Genomic DNA, 23132 nt, shown 5'->3' on the forward strand with positions numbered 1-23132 from the left:
AGTAATTAGCCGGGGGCTGCAATTCTGATTTGAGCCACCAGCGGGATAATACGCAAAAGTGATTCTGTCAAAAGGGAAGCTAGCTATAGAATTTATTGGTTTTAGACTGCCGCGCAGCGCCATCGAGAGATGGCCGCATGTCGTAACCCGTGAGGGAGAAGTTTATCAATCCATCACTTCGGAATTTCGCACTTGGCTGATCACTCCTTATCTGACTATTTCCATATCAGCTTTAGCAGAGCAAGGGTCCACCTTCCGACTGTTCCGAAATTATTCGACCCTTAGCTTCTTTCGTAACGATCTTCCCAACTTTGCTCCAATATTAATTGAGTTCGGTTCCGGGAGAAGCCTTCCGGGTGTTCCAGGCCATCCTGCGGCTCAAAACTGTAGCTTTACTTCTTCGGATCATCAAAAGGAGGACAGAACCAGTATTACGCTGGCTAAGTCAAAACACGTCGAGCGAAAGCACATGTTTTTCGGTAATCAGACCTCGTAAAGAGGTATTTGAAAACAAATTACCCCCTAGACACTCTCGTTTTCTTTCTCAAAGACTCGGTAATGGGCCAGGTTGAAATCGCCAATGTTTTAAAATACAACACGGCCAATCATACATCTATATTGCCTCCAAAAGGAAACAATGTCTACTGGTATATAGCGTAGCGTTGCCATAGTGGGGCTATGAAATGACGTTAACTTGGGATCAGCAGCCATTTGCTCCCTGATTGGTGGGTCAACAGCCAAAGTACCTTATGTTTCAAGTTTCATGGGATCCATTGGTTACTAACAATGCACTTAAGAGTTCGCGGCCTTTTGTTACAGGGATGAAATGCACGCGCGCGAGCCAACTCGTGGGGGCTAAAAGTGGCCCAAGGGACCTACAAATCTATGGAACCGATTATAACATCTGTTCGCTATGCAAAATTACCAAAATAAATACGGCTGTCTGTTTTGATTATCTTAAGAAGGGCCCAAGTTCAAGTTCAAGTGAAGCCCTAGGCCTAAGGTAGCCAAATATTGTGATCCGCGACTAAAACAGTGCCAACCGAGGGCGCAGCATCGTGCATGAAGGGGGGGAGGGGGCGGGGCACCAGTGTTACAAGTGCTGGAAATAGGCGCCAGGGGATGCTAGCCTTATCACAAAGATTTCACTTAATAGACGGCAGGATCCCAAGAACGTAGTTGACAAGAGACTCAACCGATTTCAATCAAAATGAGTATCCCTTCATCGGGAGGCACCTTCTCTACTGCTTCTGAGTCGGGAAGAATACTCACACCCACCTCGTCTCAAGATGGCCGTGGCAGTGAGAGAGGTTTGCCAATTCGGCAAGCCTCGAGCGTACCCAGAACCTTGCCCATAGCTCAACCACCGATAAGTCTCTTTCAAAACCTGCAACCAGATCAAACATCATCAATCACTACCCCTCGACGAAGCTCACCAAATTCACAATTGAGTCCCGGTCGGTCGCCATCCACGTATGCTGATCAACACAATGCCTCCCCAAGTCCAAGGGCGAGACGCATACACCCTTGCCGTCCGAGGCGAAGAACCGGAGAAAACGCCTCTCGGTCATTAAGTACCAGCCAAGTCGGTAGGGGATTGAGTAGCTCAAGCCTACAATCTGTAGCTGCTTCTGTGCATACCGAAGACGTACAAGTTCCCAGAGCTTTTCCAGCAGGTAGTGGTAGTACTTCAGCGGTTACTTCATCTCATGAGAATGAGGACGAGAACGAGGTGATATCCAATGATATCCGGGACGAAACTCTCCCCCCAGCCCCAATCTACAATAATAGGCTTCAGGATGGACTGAAAGCCGTTAAGGGCCACCTGGCCAGTCTCGCCAGCGCAATGCGTCTTTCGGAATTGACACAAGATCAATCGACGAGCTTGTACACTCTGTATAAGCGTACTGAAAAGATGAGCAGATTCCAGTATCCGGTCACACGTACTGTGGGCTTTATTGGAGACTCTGGAGTTGGTATTGAATTTTTCCGGCATTCTCATATTTGGGTTCCGTCTCTAATGTTGTTATAGGCAAGAGTTCGCTGATCAACTCACTACTTGACCAGAAGATAGCACGATCCGTATGTGAATGCTCTCATTTCGGTTCTCCGTTTATCCTGAAATTCCTTTCACTGACACCTAATTTCAGAGCAGAGAGGGATCTGCCTGCACCTGTGTGGTGACGGAATTCCGTCACACCAATCAAGACCATACCGGTCCATTTAGCATCGAAGCAGAGTTCATGAACAGAGAGGAAAGGGGAAACTTACTTGAGCATCTCCTGCTAGACTTCCGAAAATACTACGTTAGTTCCATCTACAGGGAGCTTCAGACAATCGAGGAACAACGAAAATGCCAAGATGCAGCTGTTAAATCATGGGAAACACTTCACTCGCTTTTCAAGACTCAGCCAAGACTTACAATTGAGTTTTTATCAGATGAGTCTGAGGGTGCACACTCTGAGATCCTTGCGCTGCTGGAAGGCTGGGCATACGCCGGCTTAATAAACCGACAAGGTGGGTCTGATGCGCTCGAATACTCAGTCATTGCCGGTGACGTTGAAGAATGTAAATCTATTCTCGACCATCTTGCTGCTGATAACCCGGAGGGCGGTGGCCCTGCATTATGGCCTTTTATCAAGTTGATTAGGTTCGCTGAGCATTGTCTTCTATAACGAACTTTGATCTGATGCTTTTGCAGGGTATATCTCAGTTCACCTATCTTGAGGACTGGATTGGTTTTGACTGATCTGCCTGGTATGTATTGAAACTATATAGAGGTTCACACATTGGCCTTGACTAATGCGTTATAGGACTCCGAGATCTGAATTTTGCAAGAGTGCGAGCAACTGAGAGATACCTTGCTCATCAATGCGATGAGGTTTTTATTGTGGCAAACATCTCTCGAGCTGGGACTGACGAATCTGTTGGTGACATCATGAGAAGATGTAGACAGAATCAGCCTCGAAGAATTATTTGCACAAACTCAGAGGTGTGTATAGTTTCTCTAAGCTCACCCATTTATTCCGGCACAAGTCCTTCTGACTGTATTATAGGATGTTTCACCAGAAGAGGTCTCCCGTGAGCAAGGGCCAGACGGCCGACGCGTCCGGGAAATGAACAAAGAGCTCGAGAAGGTCAATGCCCAAAAGATGAAGGCTAAGTCGCAAAGAATAAAATCACAGGGAGATGATCGGCTCCAATGGTCACTGAACGAGTCAGAACTCAGGTGACTATCGCTTTCCCTTATTGCCATGACCCATGTTGACTCCAGGACAGTGACCAGGTTGACGAATTGGACTTTGAGTAAGTCAATGCCTTGATCATCAATTATACCAACTTTAACACTAACTTGTAACGCAGCATTACGCGCTTCCTCATCAACCGGCGAAACCTCAACGTTTCACGCGAGCTTCGCAGGAAATATGACGACATCCAGGTATTCTGTGTCAGCAACACACTATACTCTGAGCATCGGAACAGCGACCCAACCCAGGCAGATAGGTATCTCGAGCTGACTGGTATACGAGAGCTGCGCCGCTATTGCCAGCTAGTCCCAGCTGAAGCTCAATTGCGCGCAACAACAGCGTTCCTAGAAGATGAAGTCCCGGCAATGGTGGGCTCAATTCGTCAATGGGCGCTTTCTGGTACAGACCCGGTCACTGCAGAAAAGGCTGCCCAACTTCGCCGTGTTTTGGGTGATTCTCAAGATGCTCTTCGTCGGGTATGCCTAGAAACAAGAATGCTTTGAATGGCTCAGGCTTCTTTTTCTGATATTTAACAGGATTTTCAATCATCGGAAGACCATGTAGCTTGCATGTTTCGAGACTTGAGAGAGCGTTTTGACAATTCTATTATCTTCTGTATCGGTAAGCAGAATCACCTCGCCGTACCTTCGCTAGCTCTGACATCTTCATAAAACAGATACATCTCGAGCTCAGTGGAAACAAGAAAGCCTCAACACCAGTCAGCGCTGGGTAAAGGTAATTTTCACCTTTTGACAGATATTTTGAAAAATATTTCGCACATTACTGAATGATCTTTTAGTGGCACTTCAGCTCATATGCTGCATTCTGTCGACACTATGGTACGTGGAGCACGGAAGCACAACGAAATGAGCGGCCCTGGAATGAGCAATTCATGCAGCGAACCCGTGAAGCATTGGATCCCGCATGGGAAGACATAATGGATTGGCTGGAGTCAGGAATTGAAATTTTGACTGATGGGGTTGACCTGTCATTTCAATTGCTACGTTTCGAGATCCAAGGCAAGTCGTTATTCTCTTTTGAAAACACTCATTTTTTAATGTCTCGTTCTAATATCCTGCATATTTACAGAGCATCAGCATCTTGCACCCCACGCGCTGCAAAACATCATTGTCAACATGGGACATAGACGAGAGAATATCAATACACACATCAAGAATGAGATGAGAAACCTCATCCTAAAGACACAGTATGGCAAACCTCACCTGAACATAGAGTGAAGCAACGGGTCTAACAATCTCTCAGAATTACCAAGCGAGACATGCTAGAGCATCACACTGATTCATTTATCTCGATGCTCATGGAGCCATGTTATAATCATTGTAACAGTGAGGGAGGTACGCGAAAATTCACCTTGGCAACATCATCTTTAGTCATTAACCGTATATCAGGACCAGGTTGTGACAAACGACGAAAGAGTCACATGGAAGACCACTTGAGAAACTCCAGGTTATTTTCCAAATACTCTACACATGCCAAGAATGTCTACGGTGGAGTCATGGCCGAAAGCCTCAAATCACTACAAGAAGAAATTGATAACCAGATAGAAGGCATAGTGCTAGACTTCCACGCCGTGGTAGTCGATGAAGGAGAAATACCAGAGGCGGAGCGGGCACCTTCACTGGCGAATGAACTGAGATCCCTCATTCAGAGTGGACAGGCTACTATTGATGATACCAAGGGATTCGCCCAACAGCTCAATGGGCGCAGTGACTGAATAGTGGACCTTTTTCAACGGAAACTAGTGTTGCTTGGGGGAAATGCAGGTCAGATAAGCCTTCAAATTATAACTCGGCGAAATATATTCTGATTGAATCCAGTTTTTGGCTTCATGTACATGTAACGTAAAGACAGCCCACGATATACAATATTAAATACCAAATAGAGGAAGCTGTGCAACTAGAGCCACTAGTCGTCCTCGAACAGCCAGCAGGACAAGGATACTCCGAGTCATACTGCCACAAGAAACCACCCATAAGCCGCGACTGAGTCGGCAGATAATACGAAGCCTGAATGATACCATGGACGAGATACGGACATGTCCACAGCCCTTTTGGATGAGTGTGTCCATTGAGGTTCCGTAGATGGATTATCTGAATCCGGCCCATCGGATTGCGGAGGCGCACTTGTCATTGTTAGCTATGAACCAGCAAGGTATGTCTCACAATGTGACAATTGTTGTGTCCCACTTACCATCGGAGAACTCTCAGCATTAGTATACAACGTCAAATCAGTAAAAGCAGCCTGTGCCTCCGATGCCGTCATGCGGTATTTTCCATTTGGATCTGTTTAGATGGCGGTGCAATTCTTTATAGCAGCGATTTCGCATATACAATTCCCTCTCCCACGTTACCTCCTGTTCTTTGCAATTGCAGTGAATTTGTTGGATCGAACCTTGTAACGATGGATTCCCCGTCTTTCCACTCTCGTAAACCTCCAAACAAAAAGATCCCGGCGCTTCAATTAAACAAATCAAAGCACCCAGTTCAAACCCCCTCGATTCTCTTCAATATCTATGTACTTTCTGGGTTGATCATCTGCAGAGTGTGGAGGCTAGATATGAGCAAGTTGGTCTTTTCGACGATGGTGCCGTTTTACGAATTCTTACGGCAACATTTTCTCCACTGGATTGAGGCCTTGAGTCTTATGCAGGAATTTCATTTTGCCGGGCTCTCAATTAAGAAACTAATCAGTCTTTTATCGGTAAGTACTGCTCAATTTAATACGCCGTCCGCTCTGACTTTCGTTTAGGGCAAGCCTCCATCGCCATAATGACGATTTGTTGCACGCTTCTTTTCACTATTCCGCCTATCTGTGCCTGCCTCTAGGTCTGAAATTCTTCGACTTTTGCAGGACTTCCCTCGATTCATCCTGTCTAGCCGAAAAGGGTCATCGAAGACTACCCCTTGCAAATCTACTCCTCTGCGCTCGTATCTGCCCCTGCTCACTCTCTCACCCGGACACTCTTCATGCAGGAGGTGCCAAGATGGATTACTAAAGGTCCGGTGATTGAAAACGAGTGGAATGCCTGCGTACACACTTTTCCCTTGCCTTGCAGATTTGGGAATCCCACATCTGATGGCACGAAGGTGGCACTATCCCAAGGGGATGGCTCTATCGAGGTCTTCGATATGGATAGTGGTCGTCAACTAAAGATAATGGTTGAGCCAGTCGGCCGCGTCACATCTATTTAGCAAATAACCTTTCTTCTGGACGGGCTGATAGCATCTGCTTCTAACCATGGTATCATCCAAAAATGGGACACCAACAGCCAACAGCCGCGAGTGTGTCTCTACTACCTTGGAAGATGTAACCTTTCTCCTCGGTCTATTGGTATGGTTGGGACTATTGAATTGCCAGATTGCGAAAAAGCCCGGACGTTCAGGCGGCCAGAGTATACATAAAACAGTCGCCTTTCTTGCTCTGTCATAATTTTATTTTCTCCCTGGCACCATGGACACAGAAGCAGATGATAAATGAAAGGACTTTAAAAATTATTGAGGAACGCAAGAAGCTTGCTAGTTATATCACGTTCACTCTGGAGTACCAGAATACAACGAAAAAGAAGAGAACAAAATCTGCCATACCACATAAAGAGCTGGCACCTGCTATATACGTAAAATACAACAATGCGGCATTACTTGGGACACTGTAAGTCGGACGAAAGGCTCACTTCGTTTTGGATGTGAAACAAGTCGGTATGCCAATACGATACAGTGAAAGGTGCACTATAGTACATACGTCATCGCTATTCAGCAAGCATAGTCAGCAAATTATTAACTGGTCGCTAGACAGTCCAAATCCAGGATATTCTCTAGAGTCGGACTTGGCTCGGGTGGCAAGATTTCGATTCAGTGCAACTGGAAGTTTCGCACTTCCCTACCATATTGCCATGCAATGATAGGTATTCGCGCCAAAATAACCGATCGGCTCAAAAGTTTTCACGATTTTCACAATATCAGCCTGAATTAAATTGATGTATGGTCGACGCTGGACTCACTATAGCGGTTACTGACTATAAAATATACTCTATTCCTTTAGTGTAAATCTTGTTGCGTTTCACTTTGATCGCCGACAAACAAAGCTAATAACTATAGATCTACGGAGTATCCATATTTTAAATATCATCTCATGCAACTATTCAATAGTCCCAACCATGCCAATAGACTGCGGAGAAAGCGATTGACAAAGACTATTTTCACTAGCGAGCGGAACCCAAACACACTATCTAACAGAACTACACCCGACCCTGGCTTAAATCAAGTGGTTTGTTCCCTCCACTATGGACCCTGTCCAAGACTGCTATCAACCTGTTATATCGCGACATATCCTGTTGATTGTTCTTCCCAGCATTCAAGCTGGTTGTTCGGTTGAGACAATGTTGCATGATCTACTCAAACCCACAACTTGTAAAGCTGAAATTTCAATAGCCCAAAGATGTACTTTAATTATTTCCGTATTCTATATCATTGACCTACCATCTACCAAAACTTCCTTCAATATAGAGAACAAATTAATAAACCAGTTTGTAGTAGGAAATAAAGCCTTGCTATAAAGACCCGATCCCATCATCAGATATATCAACAATCCGCATCTGTTACATCCACCCTTCTACTTCATCAACATTTTCAAATCCAGATCTTATAACAACCACCATCATGCAGTTGCGATTCTTTTCCGCTTTTCTTCTTATATTCTCTGGCTTTTCAATGGGGATCGGTCTCCCGCACCCGACATGCCTGAATACTTTGGAGGGGCTCGGCGACAAGGCCGAGGCGGAATTATGGCCAGGCTTCAATCGCGATGTTTGTCTCAAGGGCAAGAATCCTGGCGCAGATGATTTTCCACTTGTGGAGAAGCACTTGCTCATTCCTCTATACGAAAAATCGCAGAAGATGGGGTTAAAATTACCACCTTACAAGACAATAAAGCCATTAGTGCATTCGATTGTGAAGGACTGTGCGAAGAAGCAGAAGATAAATTTCTGCAAGAAAGCCGACCTTGAGAAAATGAAGTCTTGTGCGGTCGGCAAATTGATGGAGTTCATTATGGGGCACTTGGACTTCGCGGACAAGTACGGGAACGAAGCCAATTGCAAAATGTTCAAGAAAATCGTGGAAGATGAAAAAATGTGGGATTGGGCGAAAAGAGTTGTCGGAAATATCGCAAAGACCATTACTTGAAAAAATCACATGCTGAAAAGTTTACGAGGTAAGAGAAGACTGTCTTCCAGATTATCCTCCAACGCAACGGCATATTAACTAGCATATGCACCAGGACCTCGATTGACCTTCTTTTTACTTCCAGACCATGGGTGATTGCGTGGGATTACGATGTAAGTGATTTACCTTGGCTCGTGGTATACCCAATATAATATGATGCTAACTAAGATCTGATCTCTAGTGAGAGCTATTTGATGTCCAGGCTGCAAAGTGGTAGCTTTGAAACATGAGACCAATATGAATGCTGTTTCTGATCTTATGGCAGCTATTGCACCGACGTCCACTTGATAGCGTGTTTTGTCTACAGCACATTGTCCTCTATTGCCGCAATATTTGCTTTTCCTGTTTTATCTGTCTTCGCATAGGTTCCCTTATTCAGGTTTTGCTATGTAGTTATGCAAATTCAAAGGCTCAATCTCTGACCATACTAGTGGATTCCCCGTTTTATCCACGTCGTATACTCGTAAAATCATTACAGGTAGTATGATATATTAAACACAGCGATTAGTACCACCAATCACCTTTGCACTTAGCGAATATCATGAAAAGTGTCTCAATTGATATATAAATTACTAGGCCTCGAGAAGAAGCACAAGAGCCGCGAACTGCACCGCACCGCCCCGCGGAGGGGCGGTTCGGTCTACCTGCCACTTGGAAGTCTCGGCTCCAGAATCCATCATTAGTCACAAAAGGAGAGCGAAGGAAGCCCCATGTCACTAGAGTGATTAATGACTGTGGCAAATTTGGAAGAGGAAGCAGGCCATGAGCCTGGACAGCTCCGCTTGGCCTCTATCTGAGACTATCTCCGTGGTGGCACTATGATTTGCTGTTTTAAAAACTTGATTCCGCGACCTAGTCATCAGGGATGTCAACAGAGCAACACCCCACAAGGGTCCCCAAATTTAATTAAGCTGCCTGGATCCCCGACCGATTAATACTATTTGAAAAATGGTTGTTTCCCAACTCCAAGGTCGGGCCGGTCCGGAGCACTATGATTGTCCTGTGAGAAAGGAGTTCTGGACCTTGTCTTTGTAATCCTGACATTACATTGATGAGCCCAGTCCTGCCATGCCCTTGCGAGTGGGCACTCTATTCTAATCAGATATGAAAATTTCCTATGTGCCTGCCTTCGTGGATAAGAGCGGTGATAGGGTGAGACCTCACTGACTGTGCTCCAAGACTTAACTCGAAGGCCTAGTGGTTAGATAGATCCTTACCTGGAAAGTGAGTGCCTTTGTCTATCAAGGTTGCCCTGTGACCAGGCAGCAAACAAGGGTACTGACCAATCGGGCTGCCCGGGGCGACTTTCGACCACGTCGCCTGTTCGCCTAACGTCGGCGGTCTTAGCTGTATAAAGAAGCAGGCTCCCCACCAGGCTAAGCGCTGAGATCTAGCACCGAACCTCACCACACCCCTGTTTAGCACGAGAGTCTTATATCCTTGCCCGCTAGTAGCAGCTAGGATCAAGCCCGCTGCTTCCCAACATATTAATATCTTCATTTCCTAGAGGATTAGCGCCTGCCACCTTCCCCTTTACACTCACCAAATACCCTTCTAGTATTATTCCTACGTGAGTTTTAAAGGTACGAAATCCCCTTCTTCCCATCTTTCTTTCTTGATCAGCCCTCTTTTGCTCTTCGTCTTCCTTTTTCTTTTTTTTTTTTTCTCTTAGGCTAACTACACCACTCTATAAGGTCATCGCCTGATCCAACTCCAATATGAAACCCCTCACCTACCTCTCCCTCCTCCTTAGCATCTCTGCAACCACTGCTCTTGCCGCTCTCCGCCCAGACGCAACCTCCGACGAGGTCGCCGCGGCGGAAGCTGAGTGCGGGTCCTTAGGCGTGATGAGGATCGACCCAGCAGAGCTGCCCGAGGGCGTTACGATGGCCGACGTCCGCATGTGCGCCGACCATCCGCTCGGCCCCGGGGCGTACCTGGGTCCGGGTCCTGGTGCTTTCGCCAGGTTCCGTCGGTTCTTGCCGAGTTGGGTATTTTGAGAGGACAGCCCAGGGGCTGGGTCGAGGCCCTGTAGGTAGTCCAGCATGCAGGCTTCTTCTGCTCACGCGCGGGCTAGTTTTTCATACCCAGACTGGTTGCCTACGCTGTGCGGTGGGAGCAGCTGTTTGGGAATGAAACTCGTGGAAATGTATGGTGTTGTCTAATATTGATTTTTGGAACAAGCTTGATTGATATAGTCTAGCTGGAGGATAGTATTCAGATATAACAACATATAAAATTCAATGATAATGACATTTTAGCAATTTCCATTAAGTAGTAGATTAACTATTTCCATATCGGCCTAGTAATCACTCACCCGCGCAGCGTATATAGAAGGGTTGGTCTGGTTTGGCCCCAATTGCGGTTTATGGCGAAGTCTAGCGGCGAGCCGCCCACGCCCAAACCGTGGGCGCTAGGTGACCACCACCTTAGACATGCTATTGTATGTTTTTACTTTTTTATAAAGTTATATAACTATATATCTTTTTAGTTAACTAACTAGTGTTGTTTGGTTCGTCGGAAAGTCCCTTTTGCCGCCCTACTACTCTTCAGCCCCATCAGCCCATTTACCTGAATGCCCTGACATCACTATTTTACACCTGAATATCCTACACGCCCCTGAACTGCTGACGTGTCCTTCCCCTCCCATGCTGGATTTTAAATCAATGATATTACCCTCTTTTTTTGAGACATCAACGTCCAGACTCCACAATAACTACACTATAGATTCAGGTCACAATATGAAGGGAATTTAACCCTATAGCTCATACGGAGGGAAGACAATTACAGATACTCAAAACCGCGTCCTTTGACCCCAGTGGCGCAAACTCGTGCGCCTTTCAGGGAGAAGATCAAAAGTCATGGGCAGTCTTCCGCACGTTGCTGGTAGGTAATCCTTTTTGGAGTTGTTTAGGCTATTTATCTCAGTCTGATGTCTGGGTAAATGGAATGGTAGGATTTGACTCTTTTCCCTTTGTACTGGAGTGCGAATTGATAGCAGTACTGGGGTGTATCCAAAATAGACATGATTCCATTGGTGATAATCAAACAATGATACCACTTTCACCGTTCCTTGAACACAGCAGGTTCCAATGGACAACATCAACGAAAATGGACAGAGTTCACTCTCTATTGCCCAAGCGGGTCAATCACCACTGATCAGGATCCGCATCGGCAAACGCAGTCCCAGTAGCAATCTCATCATACCAAACCGACCTAGTACCCTGAGTGCCCTTCATCCCCTTATCATCATGCCACCCATTAGCATAAAGGCCAACTCGGAACTGGAAAGCCCGATCATCATCAATGGTAGTCGCAAGGCCCGTCTTATCCAACATCTTATTTCCATCCAACCACAACTTATATTGGCCAGTGCCATCCGACTTCCAAGTAGCCTGGATCTCGACCTTATGCCAGACGCCCGCACTGATAGTTGCTAGGCTGGGGAAAGTCACAGTCTTCTGCGAGCAGATACTACCCTGCTTGACGCGCGTGTAGAGCTGGTCACCTACAAGCCATACCATGCTGGAGGGCATGTAATCGTCGCAGCCGGTATCGCTGAAGTCGGCGATGAATTGGGCGATGTTGTATGACTGGGCTGGGGAGAATTGCCAGTTATCTTGCAGGCGGAAGGCGAAGCCGTAGAAGCCTGTGTCGCCGCGTTTGTAGACGTTGTTCTTGACCACTTCCGAGTGGTACCGGCCTGTGTAGCTGGAGTCGTAGATTTGGGTCATTTTCAGGGCGGTTGGGCCTTGGTAGACTACGTTCGTCACTTGTTGCACGGTGCCGGAGTGCTCTTTGTTGGTGGAGTCCCAGCCGGAGGTTGTGCCTGTGTTGCTGAAGATTTGGGTGGCCTGGGCTGTTAGGCTGAGGGCCAGCAGCTCTGCTAAGGGGAGTCTGCCGAACATTTTGGTAGAAGATGGAGGGTTGATTATCGTGGTACTGATTTGCAGCGGATTGATGGGCTTTATAAACATATTGGACTTTCCGGGACTCCTTCCGTAAGCAATAAATTGAGCAAAACATGCCGATGCGCTGGTGAAGTTCATTGGACAATTGTTAGTGATGTTTTATGTTCGTAAGAATTCCCTAAAAGTGAATTCAGCTGGAGCAGCCATGATCTTGGTTCATGCTACCACGGCAAGGTTTTTCCGTAGTAGGTAGTAGTTAAGTAGCAGAAACTGGGCCCAGCTGAGTGTTATTGGGTAGAGCAACGGGGTTGACCTGCAGTTTGGAGACCTTGACCCGCAATTCTGCAGATCATGCAAGAGGAATTAGGTATTGATTGGCCAGCCCCCACAGCGTTACATTTCAAGTGCGGAGGCTGACAAAGGTGGGCTTGCGGCTAACTTTTATAGGAAAAGGCTTTGGGTTGTGATGGAAATACAAGTGTCAAGTAGATGAAAGTAGATGAAGGAGGTAGATACGGGAGGCCTAGCGTGACTTGCCTTTGTTCAGGCACGAGCTGTTTGCCTTCTTAGGGGAGCTTCTCCGCAACTTCGTCAACCGTGATCAAAAAAGATGATTTCGCGGATCAAGTCAGGTCATTCACGGTTCTGTCTACATGATAAGTTAATTACTAGCTCCCGTACACTCTTGCCCTTCCTTCTTCACTACAAAAAGTTGTTAATAATGTGGACATGGATTTAGGTGCCGGTAGGCTTGGCAGATATAGTGTGGCGGCTTTATAGAATATGATTCGCGGAATAATAGTCTATAGATATAATTTAACGTTTAGGCACGAGCTGTTTGCCTTCTTACTGGAGCTTCTCCGCAACTTCCTCAACCGTGATCAAAAAAGATGATTTCACGGATAAAGTCAGGTCATTCACGGTTCTGTCTTCATAATAAGTTAATTACCATCTCCCGTACACTCTTGCCCTTCCTTCTTCACTACAAAAAGTTGTTGATGATACTAACTCCCGTACACTCTTGTCCTTCCTTCTTCACTATAAAAATTGTTGATGATATAGATATTGGTTTAGGTGCCGGCAGGGTTAGCAGATATAGTGTGGCGGCTCTACAGAATGTGATTCGCGGAATAATAGTCTATAGATTTACTTCTCTACTTCTAGGGCTAAGTTTTACTTATCGAAAATAAATAACTTATAACCATAACTAGACTCTATTTTGTTTGAATCTCTCATGTCACATGACTCTCTCTCCATAGTAGTAGATTAGTATCTGCTTTCCTCCTATCTTCTAAGCGACAAGGCTATTAAGTGGGCTACCTGGAAATATAAACCAGGTTTCCGTCCTGAAAACTGTCACCAAATGGCGTCACCTCTTTACAGAGATATAACAAGCATACCCTTACAAAGAGAGAGTCTCGTCTCTACACGCCATTCACATGTTCCTTCATACTATGGGTAACAACACTGCCTACCAATACAAGCTGAATACGGTCTCAATTTGTGAGGACTGGTCTTACGACCGGAATTTACAACACATCTTCGGAGACTTCGTTACTTCTGAATGCCGTTGCATTGGCAATTATCGTAATAACCAGCAAGTTTCTTCCAATGCTGTCTCAGATAATAAGAAGAAGAAGAAGGACAACAACAAAGACAACAAGGATTCCAACAAGGACTCCAATCAGGAGAAGAAGCAATACCAGTCGTTCTGGTGCAAGAAGAAGCTTGGCCACAAGCCAGTTGAATGCTCTCTGAATCCTAAGAACAAGAAGGATGCCAAGCCAGCTTCTGCAGCTACGGCATCAACTAACAACCTCTAGGTATCTGCCACCTACATTGGTGCTAGCAAGAAGCGCTAGCGCAGCCGGCGTACCACCCTAAAGGCCTCCTTTAAATATTTCGACACCAACGGTGTTACTCACGATCTTCATGAATTTGATGACTTCTCAGTCGATGCAACTACTCCTGATATCTCGGTCAACGACCAAGACGATGCTCCACATCCAGACAAATAGATGATAGATTCTGGCTGCTCAGCCCATATGACCCTTGCCGCAGTGTTTTCCAAACTTTTACCGCTCATCGCCTACCAATTCACTCAGCTACAGGTGAAACCTTCTATGCAGAGGGTTATAGTGACGTTGTAATTGATATTGCTGAGTAATACCACAACGTTGATGATCAGGTTGGGGGTGTGCGGTTACTATATGCCTAAATATATTTAAGTTATGCCCCACGAACACCGAATGGGGTGATCTCACGGCTATTAACAATTGTGGTAGGTACATGTGTAAAAGTAACTAGTTACATATATAAAAAAGAAACAAGACCCAGGTCATAACATGGGTTAGCTAAAAACTAATCTAGTCCTCATGTTTGACATCCACGGCTGGGCCAGAATACTCTTTCCGTCCCTTGATGACATACATGATGAGACTAAGAATGAAAACCGCCCCAAAGATCACGACACTCCAGTTGAAATTTTCAGCGGTGACCGGCAGCTCACCTGGCCAGAATGACCAAAACATCGCGAAAACAGAGTAACACAGGCCAATGATGTTCACAGCCAACCCCCAGTTCCGCCCCATATCCCACCGACGAACAGGCAGGGTGTCGGGATGCCAGATCTTTCGCCAGATCACACAGGTGATTGAGATCACGTACGTGTACATCAAGGCAGCAGTGTTAAGAGAGATGATGGCGTTGAATGCAGTATCAGAGCCGATGTTGATCAGAGAAAGTAAGCAGCTGAACATGCAAGAGAGGGCGATAGCATTGACGGGGATCTTGCGCTTAGGATCAATTTTAGAAATCCATCGAGAACAGGGAAGACCCTTATCACGAGCAAAAGCCCAAGTTTGGCGAGAGGTGGAGGCATTAAACATAATGTTGCTGAAAATAACAGGTAATAAGATGATGGCTGTTAGCCCGTTAACTCCTGCCGTGTTGGTAGCCTGCTTGAACACGTAGAGGAATGGGAATCCGGTAGCGTCATTAAGAGAATCCTCGACGGATGGGGTGGCGAAGAGGTAGGCAATCAGCAAGATAGCAGCCATGATTCCATTAATAAAATACCCCCAGGCCATAGCCCGTGGTACGTTCCGGCCGGCGTCCTTTATTTCTTCCGACATATGCGCACACGCATCGGAACCTAAGGGCTAGTCAGTCTCTTTTCCACCGAATTTGCTTTGCATAAATAATTGCTAGGCCATCCCATAGATGGATGTTTGCTAGCAGACTGAGCGTGGTTGAGGTGGTTTTCCAGGGTATAAATACCCTGGCTTTGCTAGTTGAATAGATCATGTTTGTCCCCTCTCTCTCTTCTTTTGCCAGTTGTAGAAGAATAAGATTAGTGAAACTTACTAAGACAACCGTAGATAGCTGAGATTTGTCCAACCATCACACTCACTCCCATTGTAGGTAACCCTCCTAGATTTTTCCAATCCGAGACGAAAACAGCTTCAGCAGATCGGTGAGGAGACATAGCCCATAGGACGATCAAGATTACTGCCCAGGAAAGGACGTGAAGAATCATCAAGATGTTACTCAAGATTGGCATCAGGTCTGACGCATATACATTGAAAATGTATGTCACCAAAACCATTGAGAACACAAGTAGAGTGCCTTGCCAGCCTTTAGGATCGTAATCCGGATTGCGGACACTAATCAATCCCTGGATGATGGTGCCGGTGAGGAAGGATCCAGAAGCTGTTCCGGCTTGCCATGCTAGTACGGACATCCAGCCAGTGACGTAGCTGAGGAATTTCTGGTATCGAGGGGAGCAAAACTCCGACACCCAATGGTATTGGCCTCCATCGGTAGGTGCCATCGAAGCCATTTCCGACAAAGACACAATAATAAATCCGAATCCGATAAATGTCCAAATGTATGACCAGAACATGCCTGCTAGGCCTCCATTCTCCAATCCCTGGTAGTCCGAACTGGAAGGAGTTAATACCTATCGCTCGGAGAAAGGATATTTCAATTGCCTCACATGATCAGATATTCCCAAGTGGCTTGCAAGACTGATGCAAAGCTCAATGCCGCAAGAGGTCGCATGTTTCTCTATTTGAAGCAGAACATTAGCTGTGGATGTGATACCTACAAAAGGCGAACAAACCTTGAACTCTTGAACTTTTCCCATGCGATGCATTTCATCGTCGTCCAGTGCTGTCCCGCCTTGTCGGGAGGCCCCTGGATTCCTGCCATCTATACCCATGTCCAGCGTCTCCAGCGCGGTCGCTTTGATTGAGGTTTCCATGATCCGATGAATACCGATCCAGGCAAAAGAGTGACAGAGATGGAATTGGACTCACAAGGATTAAGGGGCCGTGGGAGTAAAGTATTAAATTCTGCTTCGATGGAGGGCCGGAATACCCGTGAAAGAATGGATCCCTTACAGTCCTCGTGCCCTGTGCTGCCCCACCGAGGGGAACGGGGAAAACAGGCAAAGCACTCTAAAGCTTCCATTTCGGCTAATTACTATTCAGTTGGCCGCGTGTTTCGCTTTAAAATCACAACATAATTTGAACCTCTTATCGGGGCCTAGAGCGGCTTCTGTTTCAAAAAAAGCATGTTTTTGCGGCACTAGGCCAGGGGCTGCATGGACCAATTCCTTAGCACCTTTACTAAGTGGGGAATATATGGCACAATGTAACAATGTTCGGAAGACAAAGTACATACATACCAAAAGCCGCCAAGACATTATTATGGGGTTATAGAATCTCGAACAACATATGTTGTAGAGTGATGTTCTCCACAGGCCACATGTTCATTGGTTTCACTCGTGCCGGGCCCGAGTCGTGCCCGGCCGGTGTATGACCCCCGATTGGACTTACTGGGACGGGAGCGGGAGGGTAGATAACCTTGAAAGTCCTTCCACTGTAACCATTGTCTATTTTCTACTCTGAACCGTGCATCTAGAAACAGTTCATCAAAGTGGCATGTCGAAACTCTTCAAAGCCAACTTGGAAGCTGCCTGAAGTGGAATGGGGGACGCCTCATCTAAAACGAGGAAATTGAAACCTAATTGACGGCGTTTACTCCTTTTCGCGTCCCCTGGCCTTGATCCCTGCAAACCCCTGCAACCCGGTTGGTTTACTACGTATAAACCCTGCTTTTTTCCATGAGAATCCCGGTCATGTTTGGTGCTACTGTGGCGCACTAGAGGCCCTCATATAGTCGCTTAATAACTCCTGCATTTCTAGCAAACATTAGGTGGGTTGATGGCCGTAGGAGTCTTTTTGGCCATTCGGCCCTAAGAACTTCCCATTTGACGATGTGTATTTCCCTCCCGATTCAATAATTGAAAATGCCTTTAACCATCCCTCTCATGTTTCAAATGTGAAAATTTTTGGTTCCAATTTCTTTTCCCGCTGGTGTTTACACGGCTCCTAGCTTGTCATGTCGACCATTTCGAAGCCATGGCCTTCGGGTGTGAGCCCTCCTCTTACGACGGATAATGACCATAACCATAGTGGACTGGTTGTGGTTATCACAGCGGTCAACTTGTGTCTGGTTTTACTTTCTCTCGCAGGGCGCACCTTCTCTTCGTACCACAGGAATAGCCTGCAGCGAGATGATTACACATTTGGGGCTCTCGTGGTACAGTACTATCCCCATTATAAACTGACAATGCTTGAGCTTCTTGCCTCAGGATTAACAAAGTAATAGCTTGCAGCAATTGTCCAGATTGCAATCGTGTTTTGCCAGGTCCACTATGGGTGGGGGACTCCGATCGACGACATCGAGACCACAAGCAAAGAGCAAATGTTGAAGGTAAGTCGTTGTGGAGGAATTTAAATCTTCTAGGATAGTTAACATTACGAAGATAGTATACGCTGCCGACATCTTCTCCATTATTGTGCTCGGCCTTTCAAAGATGACAGCCTGCATGTTCTATGCCGGCCTATTCTCCCAGATACAACGTCGAATTTCCTATGTTATTCTTCTGGTAATGGTCGCGTGGACAATAATATCCGCGTTCCTGTTGGGGATTCGGTGTTCTTCTAATCCCTGGTCCGAAATCAGTGCCGCTGAGTGCAGTGGATTGGTATGACTTGCCTCTACCGCAAATGAGTATAAGCACTGACTAGGCTACAGCGTTCCCGCTGGGAAGTCATCACAGCCCTCGACATTTCTACTGAGATTTTACTTCTTGTGTATGCGGCACTTGCAATCCATAAAGTTAGGATCTCGACAAAGAAAAAGATCGTCGTGTTTTGCGCTCTCGAGAGTCGGATATTGTAGGTCCCTTCACTAGACGATTGATTTAGGGACTTTTTTGTTGACACCATCATAATTGGACAGGCTCATCCCCATCGCGGCAGTTCGTCTGCACTTCATCCTGGTCCAACTCTCCTCGGAAGATCCATCTCTCCTCGGGTCCTTCGCCACGGTCTCAACGGAGATATACATAGGGCTAAGTGCCATCTGCCTCTTGACGGCCTTTCTCAAGTCTTTCGTTGCAGTCTACGAGGATGATATGGGGATAACATATACGTATCGGGGGGCGTTGAAGTCTGATTCTCGGTCGAGAACTGAGGATACACCGTCTCACGGGCTCTCCCGTAGTGTGAGAACAGAGCGAAGAATAAAGGGCTGGGAGCGAGAAGAAGACCCAATCATCGAATCACCTGAGCGTATTCAAGGGTTACAAATTATGAAAACTGTACAGTTAAGCATGCAAGACGAGTCTATAGAGCTATCAGAGCGAAGGGGAACTACAGGTGTCTAAAAAAACTCTTCTTCCGGTCTATCGCATTTGTAAAATTTGATCTCGGGAGTGAGGTTGAACCTTGGAAGGTCGAAGATAACGAGGAGTGTTCTACTCGGCTTAGCTCTAAAAGGAGATCTGTCTAGTAGTTATATAATCCTTGATGAGACCGATCAGGATCAGGATGAATTAACAAGATATCCCCAAGCTGCAAATTATCACTTCTACATTTTCAAAATCTCCTACCGCTATATCAATCTCTATCTCACCAATCCATTTACCTGGCCGCCTTAGTAGGCGCATTCATTTCGCATCCTGTTCCCCTTCCTACAGCTTACCTAAAATACGAATTGTAGAATTGTACGTGGTATTTCTGGATTCAACTAAGCAGACATCACACCTGCTTGTTTGACAACTTCACCAACAGCATGCACCACGTAATCGATATTACCCTCATTCAGTCCACACACACTCATCCGACCCGAGGGCAACAGATAGACATGAAACTCCCTTTGAAGTCGAGACACCTGCTTCTCAGTCAGCCCGGTATAGCTGAACATCCCAATTTGCATCTCAATATGTGACCAATCCCGCAACGTCTCCTTCTCCAGCCTTTGCCTCAGCAAGCGCCTCATCCTCTGGATCCGTGAGCTCATTGTATCCAAGTCTGCTTTCCACTGAGCCCTCAGGCCCTGATCTCCAAGGACAGTCTCAACAATACTCGCCCCAAACCGCGGCGGATTGGAGTATTCCGCCCTCGAAATCAACATCAGTTCAGATAGCGCACCCTTTGCCGAAAGATGCCGCGGTACAACCAGGTGTAGGGCACCCACACGCTCGCCGTACAGACCGAAGTTCTTCGAAAACGACTGCGCGACACACAGACCCGGATGCGTCTCAGATGCGAGGACACTTTCTACGAAATGGCGAACCGCCCACGCATCACCGTCGACGTCGCCCGTCGCAAAGCCCTGGTATGCACTGTCGAAGATGGCGAAGAGTTTTTTCCGCTGGACGAGGTCAGCGACCTCCGTCCACTGGGACTTTGACAAGTCCACGCCGGTGGGGTTGTGCGCGCAGGCTTGAAGGATGACGACGTCATTGGGTTCGGCGTTGTCCAGGGCGTCCAGCATCCCGGTTATATCTACTTCTCTCGTGTCACAGGAGTAGTACGGATACTCCACAACCGCAACGCCGGTCATCTCCCATATAGACTTGTGATTGATCCACGTTGGGGAGGGGATGAAGACGCGATTCGGGCGGAGGTGGCGGGCCAGGAAGGTGGCTGCGAGGTGGTTTGCGCCTGTACCGGAAACTGTTTGGATTGATACTGCGTTGTCTTGGAAGCTGGATGCAATGGGTCCGAAGATGAGGTCATTTGCCAGCTTGGTGAAGGTTGGCGAGCCTGCTATGCCTAGGTATTCGTGCGTGGTTTTGCTGAGGCGTTCCTTTGCCTAGACTAGTCGTTAATTGCTGTTTTACTCTGCAAAGCGATTTTGGAAGTACCTCTTTGACGCTTGGCAGGATCCAGGGCTCTCCATTCTCGTTGCGATATGCTCCGGCGATCAAGGAGACTTTCTTTGGGTGAGGGTCTGCTTCAAACTCGGCCATCAGACCGAACGCAATGTCCGCAGGGGCAATCGGGAGGTCAAGATATTGCTTTGCCATTGTTGAGCTTGGTCTTTGAGTTGGTGCCTTTTCAAGCGGTGGTCCCTGTTGAACGTGGGTTTGACTAGGTCGCACCTTATAGCCAAAAGATTGCGTTGGTAGTTCGGTGTAGTTCGGTGGACCTGGAGAGGATGATCTGTTTAAAATAATGAAGTTTGGACGCTAGACCATGTGCTGTCACCGTGTAATTGAGCAAGTATTATGACGTTGGGCGCAAAACGGCATAGTCGTCAGTTACCGAGTCATCAGGTCGGGATGGTGATATTTGACGTTGCCGTCCAACTCTGTCCAGCAACGAAACAATATGGGGGGAGATGTCGGCAAGTGCTCTTTACACCGATTTGGGTGTTCAAGATCGATATTACATCATGCCTATAGAATGGAAGAAACTGAAATGTGGATGCGCAAGTACATCCAAATCGGCGTAATAGTACCTTGCCGACATCCCTCGAGCGAACACCCAATCCCTCGCCTTGGAAATTTTTCTCAGTCCGGGGTACAAGCGGTGCATATTCATGACTTCGCATATTTGGCAGACAGTGCCTGATTACTGAGATGATCGGTGCAGCTCTGATTGCTTTCTTCTCCAAGCTGAATCGTATAACTCGATCACCTACATATAGCTGGTCGTGGGTTTTTTTTGCCCATTTCATTTCTATCTCTTCCTTTCATACGAGCCACTTACCTTCGACCATTTTTCAATATTTCAATTATCTACCTACTCATCACAATTTACACAATGAGCGAGTCCACCATTTTAGACCGGCTTTCGGCGCTCGACACCAATACAGTGTCTGATGCCTTGGACTTTCTCAGTCTCAAAGGAGCCACATACGGCTTACGACCACTCTGGGACTGCCCTAAGATTGTTGGACGCGCCAGCACAGTCAAAGTGGGCCCAAAGACTGATGCTGCTCCCACAGCCCATCTACTCACCCCGGTCATAGATGCGGTAACTACGGATGATCGCATTCTCGTCATCTCCGGCGGCATAGATGGCGTCTCATGCTGGGGCGATATCCTCGCCAATGCCTCGAAAATCACGCGAATTCGTGGAACCATCATCGATGGCATGAGTCGTGACATTGACGGGAGCCGCGAGGTCAGCTATCCCGTTTACGGCCGTGGCGTAACCATGATCAGCGCGCGTAACCGCGTGGTCCAAGTTGACTCCGGCACACCGTTACAGATGCAAGGCGTGACGGTCCATCAGGACGACTATGTTATTGCGGATCGCTGCGGGACAGTGTTCGTCCCAGCCAAGCACATTGAAGATGTCCTGGAATACGGCGAGCGCATCGACCGTCGTCAGGCCCTTATGGTACAGGCTGTTCGAGCTGGTCACCCGGTGTCGGAGGTTATGCACGACACGCAATTCGAAGCCATTCGCGAGGGTACACCGTCACAGACAGCTGCAAAAACCATAGCAGCTGAGCCATCCTTCAATAAAAATCCAAAGAAAGCTAGCACCGAGGACCAAGAGTTGGTGGCACTGTTTGCCGATTCAGACACTCCTGCTGTTTCTGACGCGCTTGATAAACTTGGCATTTCTGGACAGGCGTTCGGTATTATGCCTTTGACCAATTACAAGAAGACTACCGTCGGGCCAGCCTTCACTGTACGTTACGTACCCTCCAGCGACCCGCCAGGAAGTGTTGGTGATTTCATCGATGATGTTGCCGTAGGTGATGTCGTAGTCATCGACAATGGCGGTCGCACAGATTGTACCGTTTGGGGCGACATTATGACTCAATATGCCAGCTTACGGGGTATTGCTGGATCAGTTATAGACGGTGTGTGCCGCGATGTGAACCGTGCGATCAGCGATGACTACCCTCTCTTTACCGCTGGGCGTTGGATGCGAACCGGTAAGGATCGGGTTCAAGTGGGAGGCGTCAACCAGTCGATTGGTATTGGAAAGGTACTTGTCGAACCTCGCGACATTGTTGTTGCCGATGCAGATGGTGTCGTTGTTGTTCCTCGAGATCAAGCCCGTGAGGTGGCCGAAGTCGCGCGAAAGGTTGAGGAAAGCGAAGCTGGCATCCGGGAAATGATTGCTGGCGGAGCCACAATCGCTGAGGCGCGTGAGCAGCTCGGTTATCACACGCTACAGCGTAAGGGATAATGATTAGTTGAAGAATTTTCTTGTACACGGCGAAGTGATTTTGTTCCATAATCTGCCTCCCTGACTTAATCCAATTGCTTTATATTCTTGGGTGGCCTGAGGAATTCATCAAAGGCCCGTTTTTATTTTTTGCTGGGGTCTATCCTTATAATTTCACCATGTATATCGAGATACATTATTTGTAAGTTGGGCTGGATGATCAAATCCCCACTTTTGATGTTG

At 47.0% G+C, this 23132-nt stretch overlaps 9 protein-coding genes across 9 annotated transcripts; 5 read left to right on the forward strand and 4 right to left on the reverse strand.

Annotated features, from left to right (window-relative positions):
• Nucleotides 1–1195: 1195 nt before the first annotated feature.
• Nucleotides 1196–5078, forward strand: N7471_001256 (uncharacterized protein). The gene is made up of 15 exons (XM_057273977.1): nucleotides 1196–1566; nucleotides 1626–1976; nucleotides 2033–2082; nucleotides 2151–2650; nucleotides 2702–2757; nucleotides 2814–2992; nucleotides 3057–3229; nucleotides 3280–3306; nucleotides 3364–3724; nucleotides 3785–3869; nucleotides 3925–3983; nucleotides 4048–4267; nucleotides 4338–4455; nucleotides 4512–4603; nucleotides 4658–5078. Exons 1-15 carry the CDS (start codon nucleotides 1476–1478, stop codon nucleotides 4981–4983), a joined length of 2688 nt encoding a protein of 895 aa, XP_057142156.1. The 5' UTR covers nucleotides 1196–1475; the 3' UTR covers nucleotides 4984–5078.
• A 2897-nt stretch (nucleotides 5079–7975) lies between these two features.
• N7471_001257 (uncharacterized protein) lies at nucleotides 7976–8449 on the forward strand (the record flags this gene model as incomplete). The annotated part of the gene is made up of 1 exon (XM_057273978.1): nucleotides 7976–8449. One exon carries the CDS (start codon nucleotides 7976–7978, stop codon nucleotides 8447–8449), a length of 474 nt encoding a protein of 157 aa, XP_057142157.1.
• Nucleotides 8450–10165: 1716 nt separating this feature from the next.
• N7471_001258 (uncharacterized protein) lies at nucleotides 10166–10535 on the reverse strand (the record flags this gene model as incomplete). The annotated part of the gene is made up of 2 exons (XM_057273979.1): nucleotides 10166–10175; nucleotides 10225–10535. 2 exons carry the CDS (start codon nucleotides 10533–10535, stop codon nucleotides 10166–10168), a joined length of 321 nt encoding a protein of 106 aa, XP_057142158.1.
• A 1102-nt stretch (nucleotides 10536–11637) lies between these two features.
• Nucleotides 11638–12396, reverse strand: N7471_001259 (polysaccharide lyase family 20 protein; the record flags this gene model as incomplete). The annotated part of the gene is made up of 1 exon (XM_057273980.1): nucleotides 11638–12396. One exon carries the CDS (start codon nucleotides 12394–12396, stop codon nucleotides 11638–11640), a length of 759 nt encoding a protein of 252 aa, XP_057142159.1.
• Nucleotides 12397–13838: 1442 nt separating this feature from the next.
• On the forward strand, nucleotides 13839–14222 carry N7471_001260 (uncharacterized protein; the record flags this gene model as incomplete). Its single annotated transcript, XM_057273981.1, has 1 exon — nucleotides 13839–14222. The coding sequence occupies one exon, from the start codon at nucleotides 13839–13841 to the stop codon at nucleotides 14220–14222; it is 384 nt and encodes a 127-aa protein (XP_057142160.1).
• A 368-nt stretch (nucleotides 14223–14590) lies between these two features.
• Nucleotides 14591–16877, reverse strand: N7471_001261 (uncharacterized protein). Its single transcript, XM_057273982.1, has 4 exons — nucleotides 16523–16877; nucleotides 16397–16467; nucleotides 15766–16343; nucleotides 14591–15553 (listed from the first exon to the last, which is right to left on the reverse strand). Exons 1-4 carry the CDS (start codon nucleotides 16661–16663, stop codon nucleotides 14766–14768), a joined length of 1578 nt encoding a protein of 525 aa, XP_057142161.1. The 5' UTR covers nucleotides 16664–16877; the 3' UTR covers nucleotides 14591–14765.
• Nucleotides 16878–17805: 928 nt separating this feature from the next.
• Nucleotides 17806–19138, forward strand: N7471_001262 (uncharacterized protein; the record flags this gene model as incomplete). Its single annotated transcript, XM_057273983.1, has 5 exons — nucleotides 17806–18006; nucleotides 18076–18180; nucleotides 18233–18454; nucleotides 18505–18647; nucleotides 18712–19138. The coding sequence occupies 5 exons, from the start codon at nucleotides 17806–17808 to the stop codon at nucleotides 19136–19138; spliced, it is 1098 nt and encodes a 365-aa protein (XP_057142162.1).
• A 362-nt stretch (nucleotides 19139–19500) lies between these two features.
• N7471_001263 (uncharacterized protein) lies at nucleotides 19501–20905 on the reverse strand (the record flags this gene model as incomplete). Its single annotated transcript, XM_057273984.1, has 2 exons — nucleotides 19501–20571; nucleotides 20624–20905. Coding segments are annotated over 2 exons (1353 nt in total), but the record flags the coding sequence as incomplete, so codon positions are not given.
• A 619-nt stretch (nucleotides 20906–21524) lies between these two features.
• N7471_001264 (RraA family protein) lies at nucleotides 21525–22910 on the forward strand (the record flags this gene model as incomplete). The annotated part of the gene is made up of 1 exon (XM_057273985.1): nucleotides 21525–22910. One exon carries the CDS (start codon nucleotides 21525–21527, stop codon nucleotides 22908–22910), a length of 1386 nt encoding a protein of 461 aa, XP_057142164.1.
• Between the last annotated feature and the right edge of the window lie 222 nt (nucleotides 22911–23132).

Source organism: Penicillium samsonianum (assembly GCF_028829775.1).
Source record: "Penicillium samsonianum strain IBT 33392 chromosome Unknown utg000001l_segment0_segment0, whole genome shotgun sequence".
NCBI classification, from domain to species: domain Eukaryota; kingdom Fungi; phylum Ascomycota; class Eurotiomycetes; order Eurotiales; family Aspergillaceae; genus Penicillium; species Penicillium samsonianum.